At 40.2% G+C, this 25526-nt stretch overlaps 1 protein-coding gene across 1 annotated transcript; it reads left to right on the forward strand.

Annotated features, from left to right (window-relative positions):
- The first annotated feature begins 9579 nt into the window (after positions 1 to 9579).
- SPIC (Spi-C transcription factor) lies at positions 9580 to 16268 on the forward strand. The gene is made up of 4 exons (XM_040596908.1): positions 9580 to 9685; positions 11328 to 11440; positions 12353 to 12458; positions 15844 to 16268. Exons 1-4 carry the CDS (start codon positions 9580 to 9582, stop codon positions 16266 to 16268), a joined length of 750 nt encoding a protein of 249 aa, XP_040452842.1.
- Positions 16269 to 25526: the final 9258 nt, after the last annotated feature.

A 25526-nucleotide genomic window follows, 5' to 3' on the forward strand; every position in this document is an offset into this window, starting at 1 on the left:
AATTAAATACAGACACTTTATAGGCTTTATACTAGTATCCCATAGAGTGCTGAATTTCATTTAAGGTAAATGTCAGCTTGTATTCTTATAATGAAAAAAAGCATGTTGTATTCTTATAACATATAATATCAATATTTTCATTAATAGTGCACTCATTATTTCTATTCTCTAGCTCAATAGACAGGAATCCCAGGTTGTCCCCATGAATTTCTTCCAGTGCTTTTTGTTATGGACATACCTTTCCATTGCTGGTAATTTACAGAGGATTTAAAGATAATTTAGGGCCTGCTTAATAATACATGTTGATTTTTCTTGTTGTTCAACAACTATAGATGTGGTCCTTGAAGAGATGTTGACATAGTCTGTCTGCCTGAACCTAGTATGTATCTTGTCTTAAATATGTTAGGATTACATTACATGTATACTGTTTGCTTCTATATACGTCTGATACAGGTCTTTTAGTTTATTTTTTTTTAGTCTGCTACAGAGTTTCTAAGACCTTCTTTTACCTTTTCTTTAAATCTCTGTCCTTCTTTTTTTCCAATTGCATTTGTTTTGTGGCAGCTATCATAATTGTATCCAAAACCTTTAAAGTCCTTTAAAGTCAACCTATGCTGAGACTTGATAATAGCTATCAGTGATTAATCTGCTTTTATTTTTATTTGAATATGCATTCCCAAAAGATTTGTAGCTTAAGCAATTTGAAAATATCTCCATATTTAATAACCCTGAGTAGATTTTCCTCCAGTTTCTTTTTGAAAATTTATTATTTCTTAGTTTCTGCAACATCCTGTGCATAACTGATATCTTCTGTGGATTAACAATTTGTTGTGTAAAGTACAGTATGCTTTGCTGATTGTGTACTTACATCCTGTGGTGTCCTTTAGTGTCCCTTCTAATACAAGGGCTGAATTAGGATTTTCATATATCTTTATTCATATTCTCTAAGTTAATATTGATTTAATAGATCTCTGCCATCTCCCCTCTATTTTTTTCCAGGCTGTAGAAGCAATGCTGCTTTCATGACTATCTAGAAATGATCCACTCCGACTAGATCAGTGCCTTTCTTCTTCCTAATGTTGCCCAGGATCCGAATGTTGAACTTTTTCCTGTCTGAGGTCCCCTGCATTGTCCAGGCTGGCAACTGTTTCTAAATCATTCCTAATGCTAATGAATAGGTCTCTCACCTAATATGATTTCAGACACTTTGTTCTAAAATGTGGGTAAAAGCTGCCTCTTTCTAGTGTTGTGTGTTCCATTGGTGTGAACATTTGCTATGGAAGTGAGGTTTGGAAACAGTCTTTTCAACGGTTAATGGAGATTCAAATTTAGATGTCCTACCAAGGCACAGCTTCAAGGTGAAGAAGTGCTGTAGCCTTTATTTAACAAAAAGGTCTACTGTTCAGGGCTTCCTCTTGAATGGTCGGGAAAATCAGGTTAAACTCTTGAAACCACATCACTACTGTCTGGGGCGGTGCTGCGATCATTCAGCTAGTGTGCACACCACTGCCCTGTTCCCCAGTGGGACTTTAAAAGAAAAGAAGGGGCTGGCATTTCAGACACCTTAATTCTTACTAGCTAGATAAAGTGCTTTTACTTCCTGCGTGGTGCTGTGGCTGCTGACTCAGTTTTGAGATCCAAAACTGCCTCCAAGAGCTTCAGAGGAGAGTAACATATTGCATTCTGGAGACTCTTAAAGATTACGTATTTCAGTAGCTAAATTATAATGTCTGCTTTTTATTGACCTGGCCATAAGTCTGTGCAGCAGAAAGGCAGGGTTTCTAAGTTGTAATGTGGCTGCAGATGCTACAGCAGTTATTATATACCTGACTCTTCAGCTTTTCCAAAATAGACACAATTGCTTCCTTCCATTCTTTGGAGTTCAAAAGGCTCAAAAGGATTTGTCAAACCTCAGTTTTGTGATTAGGGGGAATGAGATTGAAATGGGTTATTGAATTAATCCTGAATGATCTAAATGTCCCTTGAATCTGAAGGCATGTTTCTTCCACAAATAGCTCAGTTACTTGGAAAATTATTAGTTCTTATTTGGCTTCCCCAGTTTCACCATTAAGGTCTATTAAAATATCACGTTCTTCTTTCTAAATGCTTTCTCTTTAAGTAAAAAACTTACTTTTTCACCCTTTATCAAGCTCACCTCTTAATGACAGTCTTTACCCATTCCTGTTTTTATTAAATACTTCCATATTATTATTATTATTCCTGTCTTGCTCTGGTAGTTTTCCACTGAAGTATTATTGACTTTTGGATGTTTTAGCTATCCTAATATTCAAGGGAGTATTCTTTATACCTATACATGAATTAGTTATATCCTCTTTCACTTTAAAATCTTCTTTTAGTCAGGGTTGGGTATTTTTTTCCCAATGCACTTTTTGTTATTAGTTCCTTGTGCTTCTGTTGTGGTTTCTGGTTTTCTGTCTTCACGGGGCTTCCCAGAAGAAAGTCACTTCCTTTGGTTATATGGAGACAAAGAAGAAGCTTCCTGAGAAGCCCTACTGACATGGACAACTGGACCCATATATTGGGTCTGGTTGTAAAGTGGGGGGAGATCATCTGTCCACTCATGCAGGTTCAGCCTACATGCGCCACTTCTCTTTTTAGGCCCCAAAACAGGTAATCACATGTTTTGACCTAACCTCTGCAATGATTTATCCAAATACCTAATTTTATGCCTGTAATTATTCAATGCTTCTAAGTGGAATATATTACAGATGTAAAATTAGCCAAGTAAATGTTTATTTTAAGGTTGGATCATAAGTTCTTAAAGCAGAAAAGCATTAAGATTCAAACATCAGTGGTTCCATTTATGTCCTTTACATTATGATAATCATATTTAATTCTGAAATAGTCTGAAAGTAGAGAGTATCTTCTTAAGAAATATCAAGACGTTTTTTCTTTGGACCTTTGAATTGCAGAATACTATTAACTCTAAAAGGATTAAAGTGTTTAAAAAGCAAAATATCCTAAAGCAATATAAAAATTTAAAATAGGAATCTCAGATGGGAAACCCAATGTGATATTCAAAGGTAAGGAAATGAGTCTGAAATAATCTCTCATTTTAGGCTTCAAATTCACTTCCTAAGCCATTTTCAATATCTTTTTTCTTTCCTAAGAAAAGAAAAAGCTTCATACTTAAGATGTATTTGGAGGTAATGGTTGGAAAAAGCTCTTTTTGAAAAAACATTGCCCTGTAAAAGTGCCACTTTTTCTGTTTAACCAACTGTAATGCGTTATAAGGTAGCCAAAGAATTAAAACAAATCAGGAAGTCAGGGAAGAATATGCAACAGAAGTGCTGGCACAGCATGTTTCCCCTTACTGTACTGAAAATAATACTAGTGTCAACTATAAGCCAGAACCTCTGTTTGTAGAAAATATCAGTGATCCTTTGGCTTTGGTGGCTCTATACCAATTTCTGCCAGCTAAGTAACTAATACTAACACTCTACCAATTACAATAAAACCTATATTTTGCATTTCAGAGAGTTTGCTATTTGTAGAATGATTTGTAAAGCAAGTAAAAAGTTTTAACTTATGATATATCCTCATCTTCTGGTATCTGAATAAACAATCATGTTTGTTGAAATGAGTAGACTAAAGTCCCCCAACACAAATGGAATCATCAGATCCAGTTTCAACATCTGATTTGCTTGTATGATACAAGGCTATAATTGATACGATGCAATAACTGTGTTTTTGGTTTTTATGTTCCTCTCAGATTTTTTTCTGTATGTACTCTACATTAAATTATCTGGCAAAAATCATGGTAAACAATAGTATTTAGGCTAGTGCTAAGCAGTATCTATTTCCTTTTTGTGTTTGTTTGATGTTTGGGATGTTTTTTAAGGAGAGTTTTGTTGTATTCCAGGGCTGGGAATGTGAATTCAGGCATTTTGTGAGCCCACTCATTTGAAGTTCAGACTGCAGACTTCTTACTGCAAAACGCTCACGCCTGGATTATCACTGCACTCTACATTTAAAAGAAGAGAGCTCTCTGTGTGCTGAACCCTGTTTTTGTGTGTGTAGAGAAAAGGCTGCATCCTTGCTGCAAGAATCTTCCCAGTTTCTTTTGAACCTTGAATGGAGTGGATGAGAAGCACCATAATGGCAGAGATTTGAAAGTTCACTGGTCAACATGATTAGACTCAGGGGGTGAGCACAGGCATGTGATCTCTCAACCCTTTCACTTTCAGGAGGACAGCGTCTATGGTTCTGTAATTATTGTTAACCTACACCTATGAAGATTTAGGACAAAGATTATTGCAGAGCTGTGTGGCCAGAAAAGGGGTGGCACAGGGGTCTGCCAAAGGCCAGAACAAGTATGTAAGCACAGAAGCTCTCTGTGGCTGTCACATTCAACAGCTTCTGATTTCTGGATACTGTTGAGCTGGTAGGCAGTCTGTTATGCATGGGCAAATGACTCCCCATGACAGAATCATTTCTACAACAAGTTGGGTTTTTTCTGTGAAGTGCCTTCTATTGTTAGTGGCCTATCTGTGCTATTTGGGCAGTTACAAATTGTCTGACATTGAAAGAAATCTGAGAAATCTAAAAATGCCTGGTGAGAAAACTTGCCATTTCAAGTTTTACATTCCTTTAGGAAGGAAGAGGCTGTTATTTATTCTACATTTGAACAATGCCTCATGAATGAGTCTTTAGGCTTTCTCAAGCCCTCTGACAAGTGCTGTAATGCATTATTTAGGTCTGGGATTTTATTCAGAGAGGTGAAAATGCTTCTTCTGTACCATTACAATGAACTAGCTTTGACTGCCAAGCAAGGATGAAAGTTCTGAAGTTTAAACAATCGATCTGTTGTTTAAATTTATTTTTAAAACATGAAGGAATAAGAAGAGCTTGATGTTGTGGTTTCTAACTGATATTCAAATTCTGATATCAGGCACATCAATTGTTTGAGATATTAAAATATGAATAGTAAGCTTTCTTTCTCAGGCTTGTATCTGGAATCCCTCTTCTGATCCAATGCAAAAATCAAAGCAGGCTTTTTTCTGTAATAACATTTCTTGGTAGAGGCCAACATGCTGCCTGCCTTGGCTGTACTATGATTTGTTGAGGAGTGAGCAGTCAGTGTTAGCTGACACTCAGTCCTCAGTTAGCTTACTCTGCCTCTGCTGAACCCTTACAGGTTTCCCAGGAAGGTAGCCTGGGCCCTCGCTCTGAGCTTGTGATGGGCCAAAGATGCAATATACAAATGGGTTACAGAGTTTAAATCCACCCAGTAAGACAGCATTTGCTCTTGGTTTTATGTTGTGTGTTTGTGCTACACATGGTACCTTCCCCTTTCCTTTGCAACCTTTTGCGGGCCTATCTTATGGTGTAGCCTCTTATTTGAAATGAGAATATTCTGATTGAGCAATTAGATTTAGGAAGATTGATATTTTAATGGTGTTAAAACCATTAGCTTTAATCTCTCGACCTACACCCTTTTTTACTACTGGGGTATGTTGGTCCCAAGCAGCCACACACCCACATAACTGCTCACAAACTTTGGGAATTTAACATAACTTATTGCCATAATATATTTAGTTGCTGATTCGGATGTTGGGAAGCAAAGAAGACAAACATTAAAATATCTTTCCTTCCTCTTTCCCAGGCTCAACTGCACTCCAGACACAGCTCCTCCCCTCTTGTTATCTCCACAGGTTACACCCAGTCCCTTTGGTGAGGTGATGAGTGGCACAGGGGGCTGGGGTCAGGACAGAGTGGTTTCTTTCTGCCTCTCATTTCTCACCCTTTTCTTTCACTGCTGTTTCCTTCTTACTTATTTCCTCTGCTCCAGCATGGCCCCTCTGTGGTCCACAGTCCCTTTGGGGGTGTGCCTGCTCAGTCATGGAGCACCTCCAACTCCTCTGACCTTGTCCCCTCATTCTCTTGTTTCTATCCTTGTTCTCTTGTTCCCTCCTTGTCCCCTCTGGTGTTCCCTCCCAGGTTTGTCTCCTCCTCTTTGGCATTTTCTGCCTTTTCTTCAGTATGTCTTCACAGAGGCGCCGCACATGTGGCTGATGGGTTCCACTTTGGCACATGGTGGGTCCGTTGCAGAGCCAGCTGAAATTGGCTGTGATCAGCACAGGACAGCCCTGACCTCCTCTGCAGGGGCCACCCGACAGTTTTATGATCAGGATGATGGGGAGCACAGGACGCCAGAACAGTAACTGCCCAGCTTCAAACAGAGGTGTAGGACTAGGCACATCAGATTGCATCATCAGAGGGCCTATTAGGACATCGTTTACAGGGGAGGAACCCAGGACGAATCTTTAAATTCATTCATAATTTTAAATCCAATATATACTTCTATTTCAGGAAAGAACTGAAGCATGAAATCTATGCTTTTCCATGTTGCCCAGTAAAGTTAACTGTATGTGCAAAGGAAGATAATTGTGCAATCCTATTTTGGCCTGAAATCCAGCACTGAATCACAATTTGGTGTTTAAGAGCACAGTTGCTCTTAAAACCAAGTCACGCCAGAGAAGTGCTACAAAATGGAACTAGCAGTTAAAAAACCACATACATGTATTAATATTTTTCACTAAAAAGATATTCTGAAACTTTGTGGTGCAAATTTTTGAAAGGCAGCTTGCATCTGAAACGAGCAGAAATGGTTGATGTTAACATTGTCTTCAAATTGCTTCCACTCAGCATTCATAGCCAGGCTAGTTCTTGACTATGGTTCTTCATTGTAAGAAGTGACGAGTATTTTACAGCAGTTTCATGGCAAATGCTGAGGAAATTTCATAAAATGTGCCTCTGAAAGACTTGGCTGCAAGGAGCTATGGCACAGGATAGATTATGTCAGCAATAAGTTTTATACTGAAAAACACAGAGTTCTCATCCTGTAGGATACAACATCATGGCTTGTAGCTGCTCAGAAAGCGTGCGGCAAATCAGCAACTACAGCTTGTCTGAATCTGTACTGAATGCTTTAGTAAATCTTTAGAGCTGGGCCTGGGCTACAAACATGAGCTTTGAAGCAAAGTTGTGAAATTCCCTGAAACTCTGATTTTGAGGTCTAGTTTGGTCTGTTTCTTACACTGAGCTAAGCAGGAGGTTCAGATGAAATCTCAAAATCCACTGCACTCTACATGGGACAGATGAAGGTTGTAGGTTTTTGCTGTAGACATACCATACCAGTGACAGATTTGTTAGGATGTGCCACAGATAAAACGAATCTCTCCCAGTGCTTAGAAACTGCATGTTCTTGAAACCAGTTAAAACATTTAATTTTATTTTACGTCAGTATAAATCACCCTCTTTTGTGCAGAATGAAGGGCCATGCTAGCAGTTTACTATACCTTTATTCTCAAAAAAACCCTAGCCCAAACACTTCCCTAAAATCAGCTATTTAATGCAGCCCCTTTGAGAGCCTATTGCTGTGGGAGCTCAGTCTTTATTTATGAAGCCAGACAGATTCTTGACTTGCATGTGGAGCTGAAATTCTAGGTAAGTGTAGAGACTTTTGTTTTAACTTATTTAAAGTGTGCCTTTTTTTTTTTTTTGGGGGGGGGGGGGAGTATGATTTCAGCTGTGTAAATGGTATGACCGTTCAACAGTACCTTGCCAATACTTGCACATTTTAGTCTTTGAAAGGCATCATCAGTGACTGCAGATGTGCCATCAAGATTACGAAGTATTAGTTTGGAACTTGGAGCTAGACAAAGGAAAGTGAATTATTTAAAATTAGGGGAACACTATACAAGGATCTCTACAAAGGAGATGCATATCTTTAATTTCTATAGCTCTATACCCCAAGAATCTGTGGCCACCATTGCACCTAAAGGATTAATGTGGCTCATTCTGATTTTAGAATAAAATTAGATCAGTTTATTGATGTACTTGCTGCACTGGAGTCCAAGAGAAAAATCCCATCAACTTCAGTAAGTTCAGTTTACTGAATCACCAGGATTTCACCATATACTTTTGGTCATCAAGATTTAAATAAACTTACAAATTTTGACAGTACTTTTTAACATACTTAGCTGAGGTGTAATTACCAGGTTAGCACATTCATGGTTAGTCCTGGATAAAATTCTTCCTCATGTATATTTATGTGTCATGTCTCTCCCCTACATTTTAAAGCATCCACACAGAAAGCGATCTCACATCTGCTGAAATCACTGCCAAAATGTCCAGTATTTTCAAGAGATTGTAAACATTTAATAAGTAAAATACTGATACATTGATTATTATATTTACAATTTTGACATAATAATGTCAATGAGAACAGGAAAAAAACATGCAAGGCAACAAAACCTGATTATTGTAAACTAATAAATATAAATAAAACGGAAGTACTAAGGAATTGTTTCTGAGTAATGTTGTACGTAAAGTATAATCCATGTTAAACTAGCTGAAAGTCTGTCAATTTTCACTGTTTATTAACAATCAAATTTGCTTCTGGAACTCACAGTTAGTCGGAGAGCTCATATATATCCATATACAGCCATAGTCTGATCTGCATTATGAAAACACCCTGAGTTGTTTCAACTGGGTCTGCAAACCAAAGGGGCTTAAACTCTTGTGTTTAATTCAGGTCAGTATTTTATTTGCAAAATTAGTACTTGTGCTAATTAGGCTGAATATCAGCAATAACACATTTTCAGTTCATAATGTCTTTAAAAAATGTGTTTACAATTATGTGGATAATAATATAAAAGTTACAGTATTAATGAAACTGGACACCAGGGTAATGAAAAAAGCATGAATTTAAAAAAACAAAATACAATGTTGCAAGTATTGAATTTCATTAAAATACCACTTTCTAATCTTAAATTACTTTTAACTCTGTTATTAAATATGTTTGATCTAATCGCTGGAAATAATAGAGTTATTTCATTTAGTTAATTTTATTTATAATGAGAGAGTTACTGTTTATTTTGAAAAATACAATTTTTAAAATACTCTTTATTTTAAACAGGATTCAAGTTTTGTTATCTAAATAATGGTAAGTCTACACTGCCTTTATGCTCTTTCACTATTGAGTACTTCAAACATGCTACAGAAAACTCAAGTCAAACTCAGATTTGGGGGGATTTTTTAGCTTTTTAGAACAAGACATTCCAAAATTATAAGGAGCAGTTTTCTGAAAGCCCACACTTGGTTTCCTATACTGGCATAGTATAGCATTTTCCCCGCATAACCACTTCATAACTTGTGCATAATAATTTCATGTCATGTCAATGAATGATAACTTTGGCTTCATAAATCATGTTACACAAGTGATATGTACCTCTGTATTACATACTATAAAACACTCTAATAGCAGTAACACCCTTTATGTAAACTTCTGCTGCAAATTAAGGAAACGAACCTGGAAACATTTGCACAAGTGAGTAATGTTACCCGTGTGAGTTGTCCTACGACCTCAAAGAGACTTCTCAAAGGAGCGAGAACTTTCTCATAATAGTAAACTATTATGGTAATGCCTCAGTGTCTGAAAAATACATATTCCAGAAGGATGTATATTCTATGTCATGACTGTATTGATTTGGGATTTTCCGACTGACAATGTTGAAAGAACCAGCCTGATCTTTTCTGGCTCCTGACAGAAAAATGTTCTTGCAGAGTTTTCCTGACCAAGACGTACTGGGCCAGGCTTTCGAGGATGCGCTAGAAGTACTGCAGCAGCACTCCGACAGACAAATGCAGTATTCAACAGGTAAAGAAGACCGTTATTCCATTTCATTTACCACTTTTTATTTTTACAGGAAACTACATCTTGAAGTACGTAGGTGGGATTCCCAGAGGTGGAATAGTGGACAGCAGAGGGTTATGTTGGGAGGATGGAAAGGGGGAAGAATATTTGGAGGGTTTCCATCCCTCCATTAGTACTGCCCAGTGCGGCGTGCATATTCCATGTCATAGCACAGGGGAACTGTTGGACAGTCGCCTTCTGCCTTCCCCCCAGTACTAGCCTAGGTGCATTGAGCTCAGATTTCCTATAATGACAGCATATAGGACCATAGCGCAACAGCCATTTTCCAGTTTTAATTAAAAAATGTCCTTCTGTTATGCTGTGAATAAACTCATATAATGAATTCCAGTGGGGGGGGGGGGGGGGGAAGCCCCCAAACAAAAAAAAGACCAAGAATCCAACAGGTGAAATTAATATCCACAATTACTTTTTTTACATTAAAATATAGATTTAAAATATTTTTATGCAGAAATGATAGTTTGAGTTTGGAAAATTAATGGAAAAGTGTTTTTCTTGGCTTCAAGACTTTTATACTTTAAAAAGCTTAAAATACAGGCAAGCTGTAAATTGTTCCAGTTCAGGCAAGGTTTTGGCAGTTAAATTAGTATAAAATTTAAAATCTCTCTTTGGTGTTTTTACACTGTGAATAGAAATGGAAGAAAGGGAAAATAGGAGGCTACATCACTGAGTCCAGAACAAAATATCTGCTCTCTTTTCTGTGGAATGCATTTCATATGAGGAAGTTTATTTACATATTATCTATTATTTACTAAAATGTAAATAAGACCAATTGGGCTATATCTTCAGCTGTTGTTAATAGAGTTTTGACTCCACTGCACTGGTAATTTACACATGCTGAAGCACCCACTACATACATTTACTTGCAATGTTCTTGCCTGTATCTGTTGTTAGGGCTGATGGAGAGTGGTATTAAACACCTGAAACTCAGTGTTTAGTATGTCCCACAGCTGCATCCACATTTCCACTTGCAATAGGTGGACCCTCCAAAATCTGCTGACCAACTGCAGTGTGTAATTTATTGCAAGTGCCTCAGCCCAGTGTTCTGTGCTTCTTTTAAACACCCTGAGGCCTTGGGTTCTTTCTGTGTCATTTTTTCAGGGACTGCAGGTGCTCTGATGCTCCTTCACTTCATTCACGATTGGGGACTTTGACTTGCATTGTACCAATGGCCTGCAGAGCTGCGTGACATTCCCTTTTCCTTTCTAATACATGTATTATAGTAGTCTGTAATGATCCTGTTCATTATGTTTGGTGATCTCTTAGACCCTCCTTTTTCTATCAACCAAACTATTTCACGATACTACAAAAAAATTGACATTTTATCTTAAGAAATGTTGTTTTTATTATGAAAACCAACAACAAAAAAAAGCAACCTCAAAAAACAAAACCACCAGGCCAAGGGTTTGATTAGCAAGTAGTAACAGTACAGAATATATTGGATAACCTGCTGTTATGAAACACTGTGGCTCTGGAGACTTTATTATCTAGAAGACAGCCACAGAATAAATGCTTTTTGACAGACCCAGCAGCATTTTAGATTTCTCTCCCTTTTACTCACTTTTTGCTCCATCCTACTAATTCTCAGGTTATAAAAATTGCCTGACTGTCATCAACCATCACCACCACCTCCGAGCAAGTCCCAGCTACTCTGCAGCACCATCTACAGAGGACCAAGGATATAGCTGGAGAAATGTGGTTGTAAGTGAACAGTCAAACTTAAATGGAAAATTGGCTGCCCATTTGTGATTTCTAATAGGAATCATTATGCTAACTCTAACAGAAATTCGGACTGGCCAGGCATGAATCAGATGAAACTGCCTTGGGAAATATTTGCAAAACAAGTTTAGTAGTCTTTTTATAGGAGTCACCTTATCTGTTTGCTTCTGGTGCTCTTCTGTGGCTCATCATGTAACGTGCCAGCTAACAAACCTACCAGTACAATAGGGAAAAGGGCTTCTCTGTGTTGCCTGGGAACAGGCAGAGAACAGCTTTCAGCCTGCACATAGCTTCTGCTGCTGGGAGAAAGTGCCATGCCTTTGGTTTCTTCAACAGCAATTTGCTTTAAGAGTACTGGGAAGACCAGCATTATCTTGACTCTGAGCTCAGCTTCAGCCTGAAGAGTCCATATTCATTCTTTAAAACACTGGGAGTGTGGCCTTCAGGAGTGATGGGACATGAATATTGCAGGGGAGATAATTTCTGGTAAATAGATTCCACAAAAGCCCATTTTCAACCACCAGATTAGCAACAACATGACACAGAAACTACAGAATCTGTAGGGGCCACTGCCCAGTTGGCCTTTGTCTTTTACTGACTCTGGAAACAAGAGTCCACTGTTCCTCCTCTGTTTCCAACAGAAGGGGTTAAAGGTTCAGAGTGAGGCAGTTACTCTGTTTTCCCTCTAAAGTCTCCCCTGGTGGGCAGCCCTTCTCACGGGGCATCAATTAGTGCTGCTTGTTACTGGTACACTGCATGCCTTGGGAGCTGGGTTCTTCGGGTGAGGTGACAAAAAGTTGCATTTGAAGGCTTCGTGCCAGTCATTACTACAAGTTTCTTTTTGTTCAGAGAATGTACTCTATTAGTAACTCTTTGTTGTCTTAATTCTTGAAGAACAGTGCAGCGGATGTTTATGCAGATGAGACTGTCTACCATACTCTGCAGAATACTCCAGAAAGCCAAGTGGTACATGCTGCTGGCCAGCCAAAAGCAGGGAAAGGTGTGTAGTAAGAGCATAACTTGACATGTACATTCTGTTACTTTAAAAAATATCTTGGAAAATCATGCTTTCTCTTTTTCCTATTTTTTTTTACTTGTAACAGGAAAAAATAAGTTAACATTTAATAGTAACTAGAATACAACTGCTAGTGTTCAATTCCTATCTGCTAAGTCTCATAAGGTAAGATAAATCTTATCTTATTCTGTCCTCTTGTTTAGTACATGGGAAACCAAACAAGAGGTGTTTCAGTCCAAATCATCTGAAAGTCAGATGCAGAGAAGCAAATCTATCTATCAATAACATTTTATCAACTTTAATAACTTCTTTTATTTCATGTGGTCCAACAAGGAGTGGTTTTCTTCACATACATTACTATTTTTGCACTTGATTTTATACCTTTTTTTACTTTTCACATTACCTCTTAGCTTCTGACACTTCTAGAAAAATCTAGCTATTTTTGTGCTCTTTTTGGTTAACTTTACTTGAATGAGTATTTTGCAAAGAATATTTTGGGTGGCATTGGTCATTATAGTACTTCACTGTTTCATTGCATTCATTCTTCGTTTTTTGTTTGGCACTCAGCATCCTTTCTATGACTTTGCTAGATGAGATTTCCACAGCTTCCCCTCTGACCTGTAGTGCCTACTTTTGACTGTGGGTTCTTTTTGAGTAGCTTCCTGATTTTGCTGCTTTTTGAAATCCCCGTGTCTCAACTTTAACCACACTGTGTCAGTTTTTGGTATCTCTCCCCATTGATGCTGAATGCTGTGGTTTCTGTTGCTTAATAGCTACTACTACTACTACTACAAATTCCTTAGGTCGATGGGAAGAATAGCTTCTCCTTTTAAGTTCTATACTTCTAGTACTTGAAATTCATCATTACAAATTAAAATCTTTGAATCCAGAAATGTTGCTTTTCTAAGTCTCACCCAGTGTTGCACTGAGGAATTTTACATATCAGTATCTGAATTCACCTTCAGTTGTTACTGCTCTGTTAAAATTCATTTCCTATTTAATATTTCTTTTACATTATTATCAATCATCTTTTCCAGAAGGCCATCCTGCATAAATTTCCAGAATGACTGATTACTCTTATGGGTTTTTTTTGTTTCCTCTTATGCGTTTCTTTGTGTTCATGGCAATATACCTGCTGGAAACTGTGATTTGGGGGACTATTTCCACTATACCTAAATAAATTTAGTCCTCTTGGCTTCATATTGAGACATGAGAGTTTTTCTGTACACTAGTAAGTAGTGTGGCCTTTTAGGAATGGATCTGTAAATGAAACAATCGTTACTGAGGACCCAAAGTGTGTTTAAAATGTTTCACAAGGGTTTATTTAGGGCAATCTCTAGGTTGGCTGCAAATTCTGAAATCTGCAGTGGCTTAGATAAGCTTCTGGAAAGCATCTTTGGTTAGGTTTCCTCTGAAAGGAGTCCAGTTCATGCACGTCAAGACCATTCCATGATCTGAACTAAAGCTTGGTGAGTGGAGACAATCAAGACAGGTACTTCAGAAATGCATCTTAATTAGACACACCCAGAGAGAATTTGGCTGCTTCAGGACAATTCAGCATAGAAATCTAATGCAGATGCTCTGAAACACACTCTGCAGGAACCTGCCTCTCTCTAGTGATCACATAAGAAACCAGCAGACGCTAGCCTACTAGTTAGACCAATGTTTAGGGCCTGGTAATGAACACCACACACCTGTGCAATGAGGTGCAGTACAAAGATCTGTGCACTAACCCAAGCTCAGACTGGTGCATCCACATTGTGTAGCACTTTGGAGATAACAGCTGGGCTCTAGAAACATAGCTGCATTAACACAAAAGAGCAAATAAACCCTCTCAAACCAAGATATCAGCTAGAGACGATGTGTTTAGAAATAAAAGCTTGAGCACAAATGACAACTGGACTAAGAGAACAGACAGCCTGAAATCAGCTGCTGCTGCAGACATGGCTACACTAGTGTTTTCCAGCAGAGACTCAGTCCACAGTAGTCTGCGGATTTTCCCTTGATTTGATTTTTTCTGCCAGAGGTTCATAGGTTCATAGGATAATTCAGGTTGGAGAGGACCTAAGGAGGTCACCAGCTAAGAAGTGTTTATTGTGACCAGGCGGTGTCCTTCAGTTTTAATCTTCTCACCTTGGCAATACTATATGTATTTCTAGCAGAACATGTACTTCAAGTCACAGGCCAATTTTTATTTAGATAATGAAACTTTATTAATTTTTTGGAAAGTACCTCTGATCTCGGGCTTTTCTTCTTCCTAGTCTGACAGTCACTTCTCTCCTCTTTGCTTACCACCAGATGCAGAATTACTGTCATCCCTAACAGATGTCTTGGCTTGACCTCAGTGTTCCCTAGCAACTGTCACTTTTCCCCCATTCCTAGTTTAAAATAGCCGTGCAAGACAAGACTTTATAAACTTTAGGTGCAGCTGCTTGTTTCCACTTTAATTAAAGTGGAAGCTGTTCTGTATAGACTCTCCTTTCTGCAAAATGTTCCTCTTTGTCTTATAAACTTAAGTTCTTCCTCCTTGCAGCAGCTTCTTGGTCACCCTTGGCTTTGTGAAGGGAACTAGAAGTACTTCAGAGAGAGAGATACACAAGAACTAAATAAGTCTCACTGGTAAACTTGAGAGCTGAGCCTGTGGGAAGAAGAACTTAGGTAACTGACAAATACTGCTGTACCGAGCTTGCTTTATTCTGCATGGGAATGCAAGCTGACACTTGTGCACATCTTTAGAAAACTACAGGGTACCAAAAGGTTAGCTCCTTATGGACTAGGTGAGGTTTATGGTTCAAAACTAGCTTGCTCTTCCCACTTCCTGCTCATCCTTTCTTACATCAGAGATTACCTTGCATCCTCAAAACATTCCTGAAACGAACATGGCAAAACTGAGTCATCTCAAAATCTTTGAGTTTTGATTACTGAGGGAAAGCACTTATTAAAAAACATTCAGATTGGCTTTCCAGAACCTCTTTCCTGCACTGTCTGAGGATGTAATTTCCTGGTGTGGATTCCTTGATCATGCATCTGCACAGCATGTGTCTGAAGACTGCTGAAAGTGGTTTCTCAGACCTACCACATACTGAAGTCACCAGATATTTGTCATGAACCCCAAATAACCTGCTCTTGAAATTCTAAGGACTGAATCCCTTTTTGTCACCACAGATCTGTACATGTTTCAGAACTATCATCCCATTTGCTATTGTTGGTCTTCTGTTGGATAGTTTATACAGATCTTTTAATTTGCAATAGTGTACTAGGTTTACCTATACTTTTACCTGTAAGATTTTTTCCAGGAAAATGACAGCTGCTCATCTTTTAAAACAAGTAAGAGTTTTGTGCTGACCTTTTAAAATTTATTTCTTAATAGGTAGAAAAAAACTTCGACTGTTTGAGTACCTCCATGAGTCCCTGTACGATCCAGCTATGGCAAACTGCATCCAGTGGGTGGATAAGCCTAATGGTGTCTTCCAGTTTGTCTCCAAAAACAAGGAGAAACTTGCAGAGCTGTGGGGAGAAAGAAAGGGAAACCGCAAGGTCATGACATATCAGAAAATGGCCAGAGCACTGAGGAATTATGGAAGAACAGGTGAAATAATTAAAATTCGAAGGAAGCTGACATACCAGTTTAGTGCTGTTGTTTTACAGAGACTTGCTCCATCTTATTTCTTGGGAAAAGAAACAGTTTATCATCCGTACATTCCATCTAATCAAGAATATCAGTGTGCAGATGACTGGACCAGCTACAATAATTACATGTATAACAATGGGTATGCATTACAGCATGCCAGCTAGGCTATCTTTCACATAAACAGGTCTTTGTTAACTAGCAACTTTCCAGCACAGGAACTCTTCTCTGTACATAGGTATTCCTTTAAGATATCATACAAACACACAAAGAGGAGGGTTTGAAAAATGCTATTGGCCTAGTTTTGTTCCTTTTGAAGTTAATGATAAACAGTCATTGACTATTAAATAAAACCAGCAGCTGTAGGGCGTGTTCTATTCTCCATGATGTTAATCAGAGGAATTGCTTCACATTCAAGCTAGTGTATCCAAGATCAGGACCAAGGCTGTTGTCTGCTAGTGAACATCAAAGATTCCATCCTGACAGTACTCATTGGAAGTTTTTTGCATATCCCAAACATTTGCAATTAGAATGTAGGTGCTGTTGTATCCACAGTGCATGCATTCCCTATCAGTTGGGTCCACATGACTTAGAAAGGGAAGAGACTTGCCAACTGCATGAAGCTACTGTCTGCTTTTTTCATCAATGTTCTTTATTAAGAGACATTTTCTGAGTGAATGCCTGGCTGAATGATAGAGTCCACATGAAGGTGCACCTGTTGGCCAAGTTGTTAATCCTTAATCACTTAAATTAACATGTCTTAGCACAGATCCTGACATATGGTATTAGGACTGGCAGGTGCATATTTCACCGTTGGCAGTGGATTCACTGGGGAAGTGACCATACCATGAGAGGGTTAGTAAAGGATTGTGCTTTTCATGAAGTTATTTACAGTTCTTCCCCAACTAATATGAGAAGCTGCACTTTCATCCAGCAGTTCTGTACTCATGTAACAAATGTAACCCTGTTATTTATGTTTGGAGTTATAACTTTACACATATAAATACAATTTCACTTTTCCAGCTCTTTTCCTACATGGGAATGTAGCTGAAAGGCTCAGTGATTTTATATTCTCTTCATGGGGAAGAAGGACTAAATTTTGGTAAAAAGAGAGTACTAGCCCCTTGTGCCAGGATGATACCTATAAATCTACTTTTTCTCATACTTCTGTTACCTGATCAACTTGTATCATCATAGGAGTTGTCTGTTGTGCCAAAATACTTGCATTCAGCTGCAATAAATTCAAAATTCTGCACTTTGCCTCAAGTGAATGCAGGCCCATATATTAATAAAGACAAAATTAGTTTCTGTGGAAATTAATGGTGGCCTGATATATTTGATGAAATTCACTTTATTAGTTTCCCCTTGCTCTAACTCCTGCTTACTTGTACAGGGATATAATTTTATGTAATAGACACACTCTATTACATACTCTGCTCAACACACTCTGCTCAAGCAAAACTCAAGGTTTTAAATTAGCACTTTGGTAAGGTGAAAGATGTGTACTCTTAGAAAGCTGAAGCATGTTAAATAGCGCTAAAAACAGACCCAGATTTTAAGTCATTAAACATCTGCCAAAATAAGAAGGTCGTAACTGTGTTGTTAGTATTTAGAGTGTAATGTCCTGTAAAATGTAAATGTTACTACAAAATAGAGACAAGAATGCCCTATAGAACTGAAACTGGATCCTGCTGTAGCACAGAACACAGTGGGACTTTAGCTCTTACAAAGGACTGAGGACTTTCAGTTGGGATGCCTTCACAATGTAAGCACGTATGCAAATGCAACATTTCAAATGTCAAAATGTACATAAATTTTCCAAGAAACTGCACAGTTTAGTTACTCCACATCTGTCACCCATTGCATGCTGACTTCATGTTATTTACAAGGCTGGTAACATACTCTGGGTTAAGAGTGCTTTGTGTAAAATGCTTACTTAGTCAATATGTTTAGATTCACTTTCCTCAAACTCATCTTCTCATTAAGGAAATAAATACTTATCCAGATTCTGTGTTACCTTTTTAAATTAGGTATAAACACTAGCAATTGCTTTCTATAAAACTGGTAACCAGGTGAGATGTTATAGCTGCAGCTGGGAGAACAGTACAGAGCTGAAATAGGAGAACATAAGGGGTAAGAAGAACTGAAGGAAATTCAGGCAAAGACATGAGGCTATCATAATATCTGTAGATAGGAAGGGACAGATTTCAGCCACAGGAGTAACCATGGGGACTGACAGTGTTAGAAAGAATTTATTTGAGAAAAGGTATCCCCCCATCCTGTCCCCCTGTTCCCCTCCATCAAGTGTACCTGGAGAGATTTTAGAAGCTCTTACTGTTGTTCTGTGGTTATACAGAAGGATATTTAACTGTGCAATGCACTGATATTGGGCTTGCATACAGAAAAGGTTCTTGACTGTTACCAGTGCTTTAACTTAGCAAAGGCAGGTTAAATCATAAGCACAGGCACAAGGTTACCAAATACCCGAAGTGCAGAGTTAGACTCACTGAGGTCTGAAATACGGTGCAGCTGGTTTTAACTGTGCAAGTGTTTGACCACTGAAACAACACACCAAGGGATGTGGTAGATTCATTGTTTCTCAACATCTTTAACCCAAGACAATACCCATTTCTAAGATGTACAGTATTGTAATAAAGTCATGGTAAAGTGACAGCCATACCACAAGACAGAATACTGAATGTAGGGGATCAGACCCCTGCTAGTCTCAGTATTTGCGGGATCCTGTCATGTAACTCCATGTAGAAAATTCAAGGCTACGTGTGGAAATCTAAACAGAACTGAGGTGGGCAAAGCATTTTGATTCCCAATACAATCCCTGTGCACCTCACCCTCCATCACTGTCCTCCCATCCTCAGCTTCTGCATTGCGTCTCCTCCCTCCCATCTGCACAGGCTCAGACATGAGATACGATGGTACCAAGCACCCAGGGGAAACATGAGAGGCATCTCCCAAGACAGCAGCGTTATTCCATCTGCATAACTCTTGATAACTGGCCTGCTGCTGCCATTGCTGACTTCGCCTTTGTCTCTCTCCTGTCTCCTTTCTCCTCACCCCCAGCAGCCAAATTGGGCCAGAAACCAATCTGCCTGCCCACACATCTGCCTATATTTCACACTCACCTCTGACTTAGAGGCTGCTGGCTGCAGAATAACCTGGGGTAGGTCCTAGGGGTGGGGAAAGAAGCTGTGATCCTCCCAGCTCCCACACTCAGCACCCCATTTTAAAAGATACCCCAGTCTGAGCAAGGTGCCACATACTGGTGTCCTGCATGTAATACTGTGTCTCATGACGCTTCAGGCACTTAAGGAGGACATGAGCCTTTCAGAGTGAAGTGTGCCTCTGGAGGGATGGTAGAAATCCTCTTGCACAGGTGTAGCTAGACATGTGGACAGTTTACTTGCTCACCCCTTGTGCCGACTTCACAGCCTGGTTTCTGTCCAGATGTGTCAGACAAGACCAGAGTCCCAGGTGAGTGCTGGACTGGTGCCTTTCCCCAACACACGCTTCTTGTTTGCTCAGCCGACCTCAGGTAGGGTGTCACGCCTTTTACATCTCTTGTAGCTCCAGCGTTGTCCTCTGATGGAAGGTCCTTGTGCTAGAAGCCAGGATGGCGTGAGTTGGTGTTGCATCTTGGTGGGAAGAGCTTTGCCTCTTCCGTGTGGAGGGTGCTGGGGGGGTGCTGCGGGGGTGTGGGGGTGGGGGGAGGGTGGTGGCTCTGGGCCCACAAGATGGCACTAACGGACAGCTTTTGACTCCGGATCTGTGGCGCTTGCAAACCTTCTCCCCCTATGTTTAAAATCTTTTTCATCTTCGCACACCGCACTGCTGCAGATGTGGCAGAAGCAACACCTTTCCTTTTGAAGTTACTACAGGCCAGTTCCAGCTGCAGCACACAAAGAAAATGTTGTGACCAAGATGATGATATGGAACCCACATATTAAAGCAGAAACATTATGTCAGCAGATCCACAGCCCTGCGTCAACTACCCTGGACAACAGTCAGTTCCACAGCCGCAGCTCAGTGTCTTCTCCAAAATAAGTGTGGCTGCAGTGGCCTCCGACATTGCTGAGGTGCATGGAGAAGAAATAAAGCTGATCTTTCAGATTTAGACTGCTGAGTTCCTATGAGCAGGAATCACATCAACAGCCTCACAGACTCTGCGAAAGAGGCAGAACCAGAACATCTTTGCAACGTATTTTATCTACACCATCTTGCCTGGCCTATGCCATATTTACCTACATATATCTCTCCTGTTCAGCTGACCAAAAGCAGGAGAGGTTCTTAGCTTCCAGCTAAGAAATTATTTGATTTCATTTGATTTTAATTTGACTCCAGTGAAATTTTTCCTTTTGGTAGTACTTTGAGCACATCTCAAACACAAGCCTCTGCCTTCTCACTTACAAGCTGGGCATTCTGGTGGCAGATGGTTCAGACTGCCCCACCATCCCAGGTGCAGATGGATGCTGTCTCATGGAGAGCGTTGGCTTACCAATTCCTACTTTTTACAAGCTGAGATCTCCTATCATACCACAGAGCTGCATGTACAGGTTTACCATTATTACATTGCTTAGTAAGTGTAAAAAACATTGAAAATACTACAAACAGTGGGTTTTTTTGCAAGAAACCGCCTCATGGATTGTTTTCTAAAGAGTATCCTGAGTGCCAGTTGTAAACAAAACTATGTAATCTTCTTTTTTTGGTTAATGAGAGCTGCCCCTGCATTCTTGGCAACATCTAAACAACCATAGCTAATTGCCTAACAGATGAATGACTGCAAACATTCACTGGTGTGTCAGGGTAACACTGGAGCTCAAGTTGGGTGTTCAGACTATTTTCTAGTTAGGTTTCATTGACCTTGGCAATTTTCCTAGTTTCAAAACTTTCTTTTATGAAGAAGGTCAAGGCAAACTCCCAGACTGTCTCTAAACTGCAGGAGCAGATTCCTACCTCAGCGCACAAGCTGAGGGCAACGACATCGCATGGGCCTGCTGCTGTCTGCATGAACAGATTCACTTGAGGGACTGGAAAGAGTCTGAGACCATAAACCAAAATTTGTATTTTAAATCTTTTTTGGACAATGGTTTTTCAGTTCTGTTTTCAGTCAGGTTTACAAAGACGCTGCATGTCAGAGTGAAACATTTCCTGTAATATCCCATCAGATAATGTGATTAAGGCCTCACAAGAATTACAGAAGACCTGGAAAACTTCATAGTCAGTGTAGAGAATGTCGAGAAATCCCTTGTTGATAGTGACAGCAGGGGGGCGTTTGCCAAAACGCATCGTTTTCTCGGGTCTTTCAGGCCCAGCAGAGCTCCCAGTGGGTTACCAACCAGGGTCCTGCAAATGGCACTTCACAGGCAGTTACTATCTACCTGTGTAAGGACATCTGCTGAAAACTGCCACTGTTTTAGAGCCCTGTTTCATCCAACTTCTAGCTGTCTTACCTGCTGATGTGCTGTGAATTTCATGTGGCGTATTTTGGATCAAAAACTAGCAGCGGTACCTATGAACTCACCATTGGTTTATTCAAAAGAAGCCTAGACTTCTAACACCAGAGTGCATCACCAGCAACACTGTCCCTATTTATAATATGATGGTCTTACCATATCTTTTATTATATCACCTTCACCAGGAAATTTCAAAGGTCTCTGTAAAAGTACCATGATCGCCACCGTCTCTGCAGGTGGAGCAGAGCACACCTGAGATGCGGTCAGATGTCCACGGACTCAGTGGCATGTGAGGGGAATGCCAGCGCCCTGAGCCTGTCCTGCAGCCAACAGCCAGCCCACCTTGTGCTGGTCCAGCTTCCTGCTGTTTCTGAGGCATCAAAAAAAATAAGTAAAATGATGAGCAGAATACAATTCATGCATTGAAAGTGCCCAAAAGAGAAGTAAGCAGTGCTCCGCTGGCACATACAGCACGCCTGGAGGCAGCCCAAACTCGACACATTACTCGACAGCACACCTCAGGTTTGAAATGTGGGATGCACTGCTGTGGGAAGGGCAGTCCTGAAGGAGAAGGGCAGCTTTTTGGCTAAGCAGACTATTCTTTGGCTTTTTTTCTAGCGAAGGAAGTTATATCTAATTATGACAGTCAGGAGCTTCAAGCCAGAAAGACTTGGTGCTGGGCATACATTTTAAAATACTGCACTCCCAAGGCAATGTAGTGCCTGAGAGGCACCAGCCACCTTGTTAGGAAGTTGCACTTTGAACAGTCAGTGTTGATACAATGGATTATAAGGTGAATTACAGTGCAACCAGGCTGTATTAGCAAGATGCCATCAAACTGCACACAGAGTGTAAACTGATGGATGGAAAAGTAAATTCCTTATTTGACATTCCAGAAACACATAACCTGAGCCAAGAGTTCAAGAACCACAATGAAATAAAAAGACAGACAGCTGGTTGGTTGTCATGATATCTCTGTAGAATTAGAGGTATTAATTACATATGGGGAATATTAATGACAGTTTAAAGTGGAATGTAGCTAATCATTAGGGTACTACCTCCAAGCAGAGTGCTGGTGAAGCCATATAATATTTTCTTTCAGAGGAAATGAAACCTCAGCAAATCTATTTTGAGTACTGGCAGTATGTAGTAGTCCGAGGGTCTAGGCTAACTTTTCTGCCTTATTAGAGCAGAATTCAATCACAATTAGAAGACGGAATTCTTTACAGATTTGGCTAAGCCCATTAGTCTTGTTGAGATCCAGAAAGCACAGGAGATGGCTTAAAAATCGTGAGGATGGCTTAAAAATAATAACATTTTGATGATTTGATTCACCTTCTAGTTTTTAAGCTTCTTGATTTCAGGTTTCCAGTCTGCACCAAGCAATGTCGAGGCTAACACTCTTCAAAAAAAGAACCAAAGACTGGGAGAGCTGAGGCTGTTGGAAAAGCAGCAAGTTTGGAGAGATGCAGAACAGTGAGGAAAACTCCATCTTCTGTACAAGCAACATGCTTCTTAATGGATGCAAACTCATCCAGTACAAGTGGTTAGCAACTAGCAGACAGAGAAAAAAGGAAAAAAAAACGCAGCAGCGAGATGGTCTCTGGCCTCTGGATATCTGTGCAATCACACGGGCAGCCACGCTTTCACACAGCTCCTGCTGCTCTCTGCCTGGTTTTAGGAAACTAGATTATTTTTGACCTTTGAGGTCTGCAGATCCTCTCAGTCTTCACAGACTAAAGGATTTAGACATAATTTCAGCATACTGGGATAAAACGCAGAGAGTCTAATTGTCCATTCCACTGGTTTAACAGTCCGCAGTATTTAAACCAGATGAGAATCAGGCTTAAACATCTCAAAAGGCCTTGGAAGGTCTGTACATCTTACTAAGAACAGTCCTGCAGGAAAACTGCAGTTTTCACTTGGTTTCACTGTGCGATTTTACTGTGTCCTGTGAAAAGCACACTAGAAAGTGCTGGGTTGGCTACAGAGCATCAGGGCCCTGAGGGCATGTCCCCCTCTCCCATGGCTTGGCTGCCTGGGCTCAGGACAATGTTCGATATGCAGCTGTCTGGCCTTGCAGATGTTGTGAAGAAGCTGAAAGAAGCCTCAGTGGGGGCTCTCTCCCTTTTCTTGAGAGCTGTATTTAAACTGACTTGGAGCCTGCCTGAGCTGTGCTGCACCCACGCCCTGCCTGGCCATGCATCTTGTTGATCCAGCCCCTCACCATGACCCATGGACTGACTTTGTGACGTTATCTTAGATCTTGCTCATCACTATGGACTTATCTGGCAATCACTGCGCTGTGCCTAACCTGGTTGCTGGCACCAAATCTGTTCTGCTTATCTTGGTTGGGTGATGTAGGACTGTGCCCTTGTCTTTGCCTGCTCCACCTTGTTACGCTCTGTGCTCTGCTCCCTTTCCCCTGTGAAGCAGCTTGGCCTTGCTGCTCATGGACGCAAAGGCAGCCAAGGTGCAAATTCTTAAAATTTTCAGTCCTACAGAATGAGTGACACTACCATATCCTGAGAAGTATAATGAAACACAATCTCAAATGGAATTACTTGAAAATGGTATCTAATGAGCTCTTCAGAGTACTGTTTGGCATATAGGAAGCATTTAATCCTCTCTCTGACCTCTCTGCAAAAAAAGCCACCTCTCACGTAGCTCTTGTCTACAGAGGGAAGTTCTCTTATTATGTGCTAAACTGTGAATTTAAATCGATGTTACACCAGTATTCCCCTCTCCCCATGTGAGTTCTTATTGCTCGTGGGTCTCTGCCAAATCCACGCTTGCTCTGGAATAAGCATTACACCAGTATGGTTGTCACTGGTATAAGTGGTAGCACTTCCTTATCTGGACTAAGCAAAGAGACATTTTAATGAAACACTTCTGCAGGATTTGGACTGTTGCAGGCTGCAAGTAACTGTAACTGGAAACATAAGTCTTTCTGCTTTCTGTATCGATTTCTCTCAGATACAGCATGCTTTAATTTCCAGTGTGTGTCTGTCAGTTTGATTTCTTCTCATGTTTTGGAGTCCCTGGGTAGCTGTAATTCACCCCTTGGCTTGCCCTCTGACATGGTGAGGACAGCAGCACGTAATCAATGGCAGGCTTGCTCCTATTAATCTTGTTCAGTAAGGGCCTGATCCTCTTTCTACGAAGGGCAAGAGGACAGTTCACACCAACTTCAGTGTAGGCAGGAGAGTGCCCCAAACACTAATGGCTTCAGCAGCAGGTGTTCCAGGGAACCAACATTAATCTTCTGTTTTGTTGAGATTAAGACTTTTGCCACCCTGTGCTGGGCTAGAGGTCAAATACCGCTGCAACTTGACTCTCCAGCACTAGGTGTGAAAGGTGTTGCCACGCAAAGCTCTCCATTCATTTTAATTGCAAGAAGAATTAACAACTAGCCCACCTGACAAATGAACACCTCTAAAAGTGCTCACAAATACCTTAAGCTCTTATATTTAATGATCTTCCAAGCCTGGAAGGAAGAAGCACTATATACGATGAGGACAGTGAATTTCTTATTTTCTAGTGGCAAAAATCTCCCTTTCTTATGTTTCTCAGGCCTGGAACCAGGTACAGATGTGGGTTTTGGGTTATGGAAATGACCATTTTGTCAGCCTGAGGCTTGGGACAGAGTCGTTCGGAAGCAGAGGAGCCCTCATTTCAGAGCCTCAGTCTGCCAAGACTGTGAATTACCTGCACTGGGTCTGGACATGAACATGAGCCTTTGTACTACTGTTTAATAGTTAATTTTTTAACAACAGCTGCTCAAAGATATTCAGAGGCCTGGAATGCTGCAGTAGTTCTGCTGTCTAAACTCCCAAATTACCAAACTCTGATACAGCATTTCACTATCTGTTAAATCTGTGCACAAAGTTTAGGCCAAGCGGACTCTCTAAAGTTATTAAGGGACTGCTAATCAAGGGAGTCAGCCTTGGGAAGGAT

The sequence above is a fragment of the Falco naumanni genome, chromosome 5 (genome assembly GCF_017639655.2).
Source record: "Falco naumanni isolate bFalNau1 chromosome 5, bFalNau1.pat, whole genome shotgun sequence".
Classification (NCBI taxonomy): domain Eukaryota; kingdom Metazoa; phylum Chordata; class Aves; order Falconiformes; family Falconidae; genus Falco; species Falco naumanni.

Coding starts and splice junctions, on each gene's coding strand:
- SPIC (XM_040596908.1), top strand. CDS start 9,580: ATGTTCTTGCAGAGTTTTCCTGACCAAGACGTACTGGGCCAGGCTTTC. Junction 9,686..11,327: donor ACAAATGCAGTATTCAACAG/GTAAAGAAGACC, acceptor ACTAATTCTCAG/GTTATAAAAATTGCCTGACT. Junction 12,459..15,843: donor CCAGCCAAAAGCAGGGAAAG/GTGTGTAGTAAG, acceptor ATTTCTTAATAG/GTAGAAAAAAACTTCGACTG.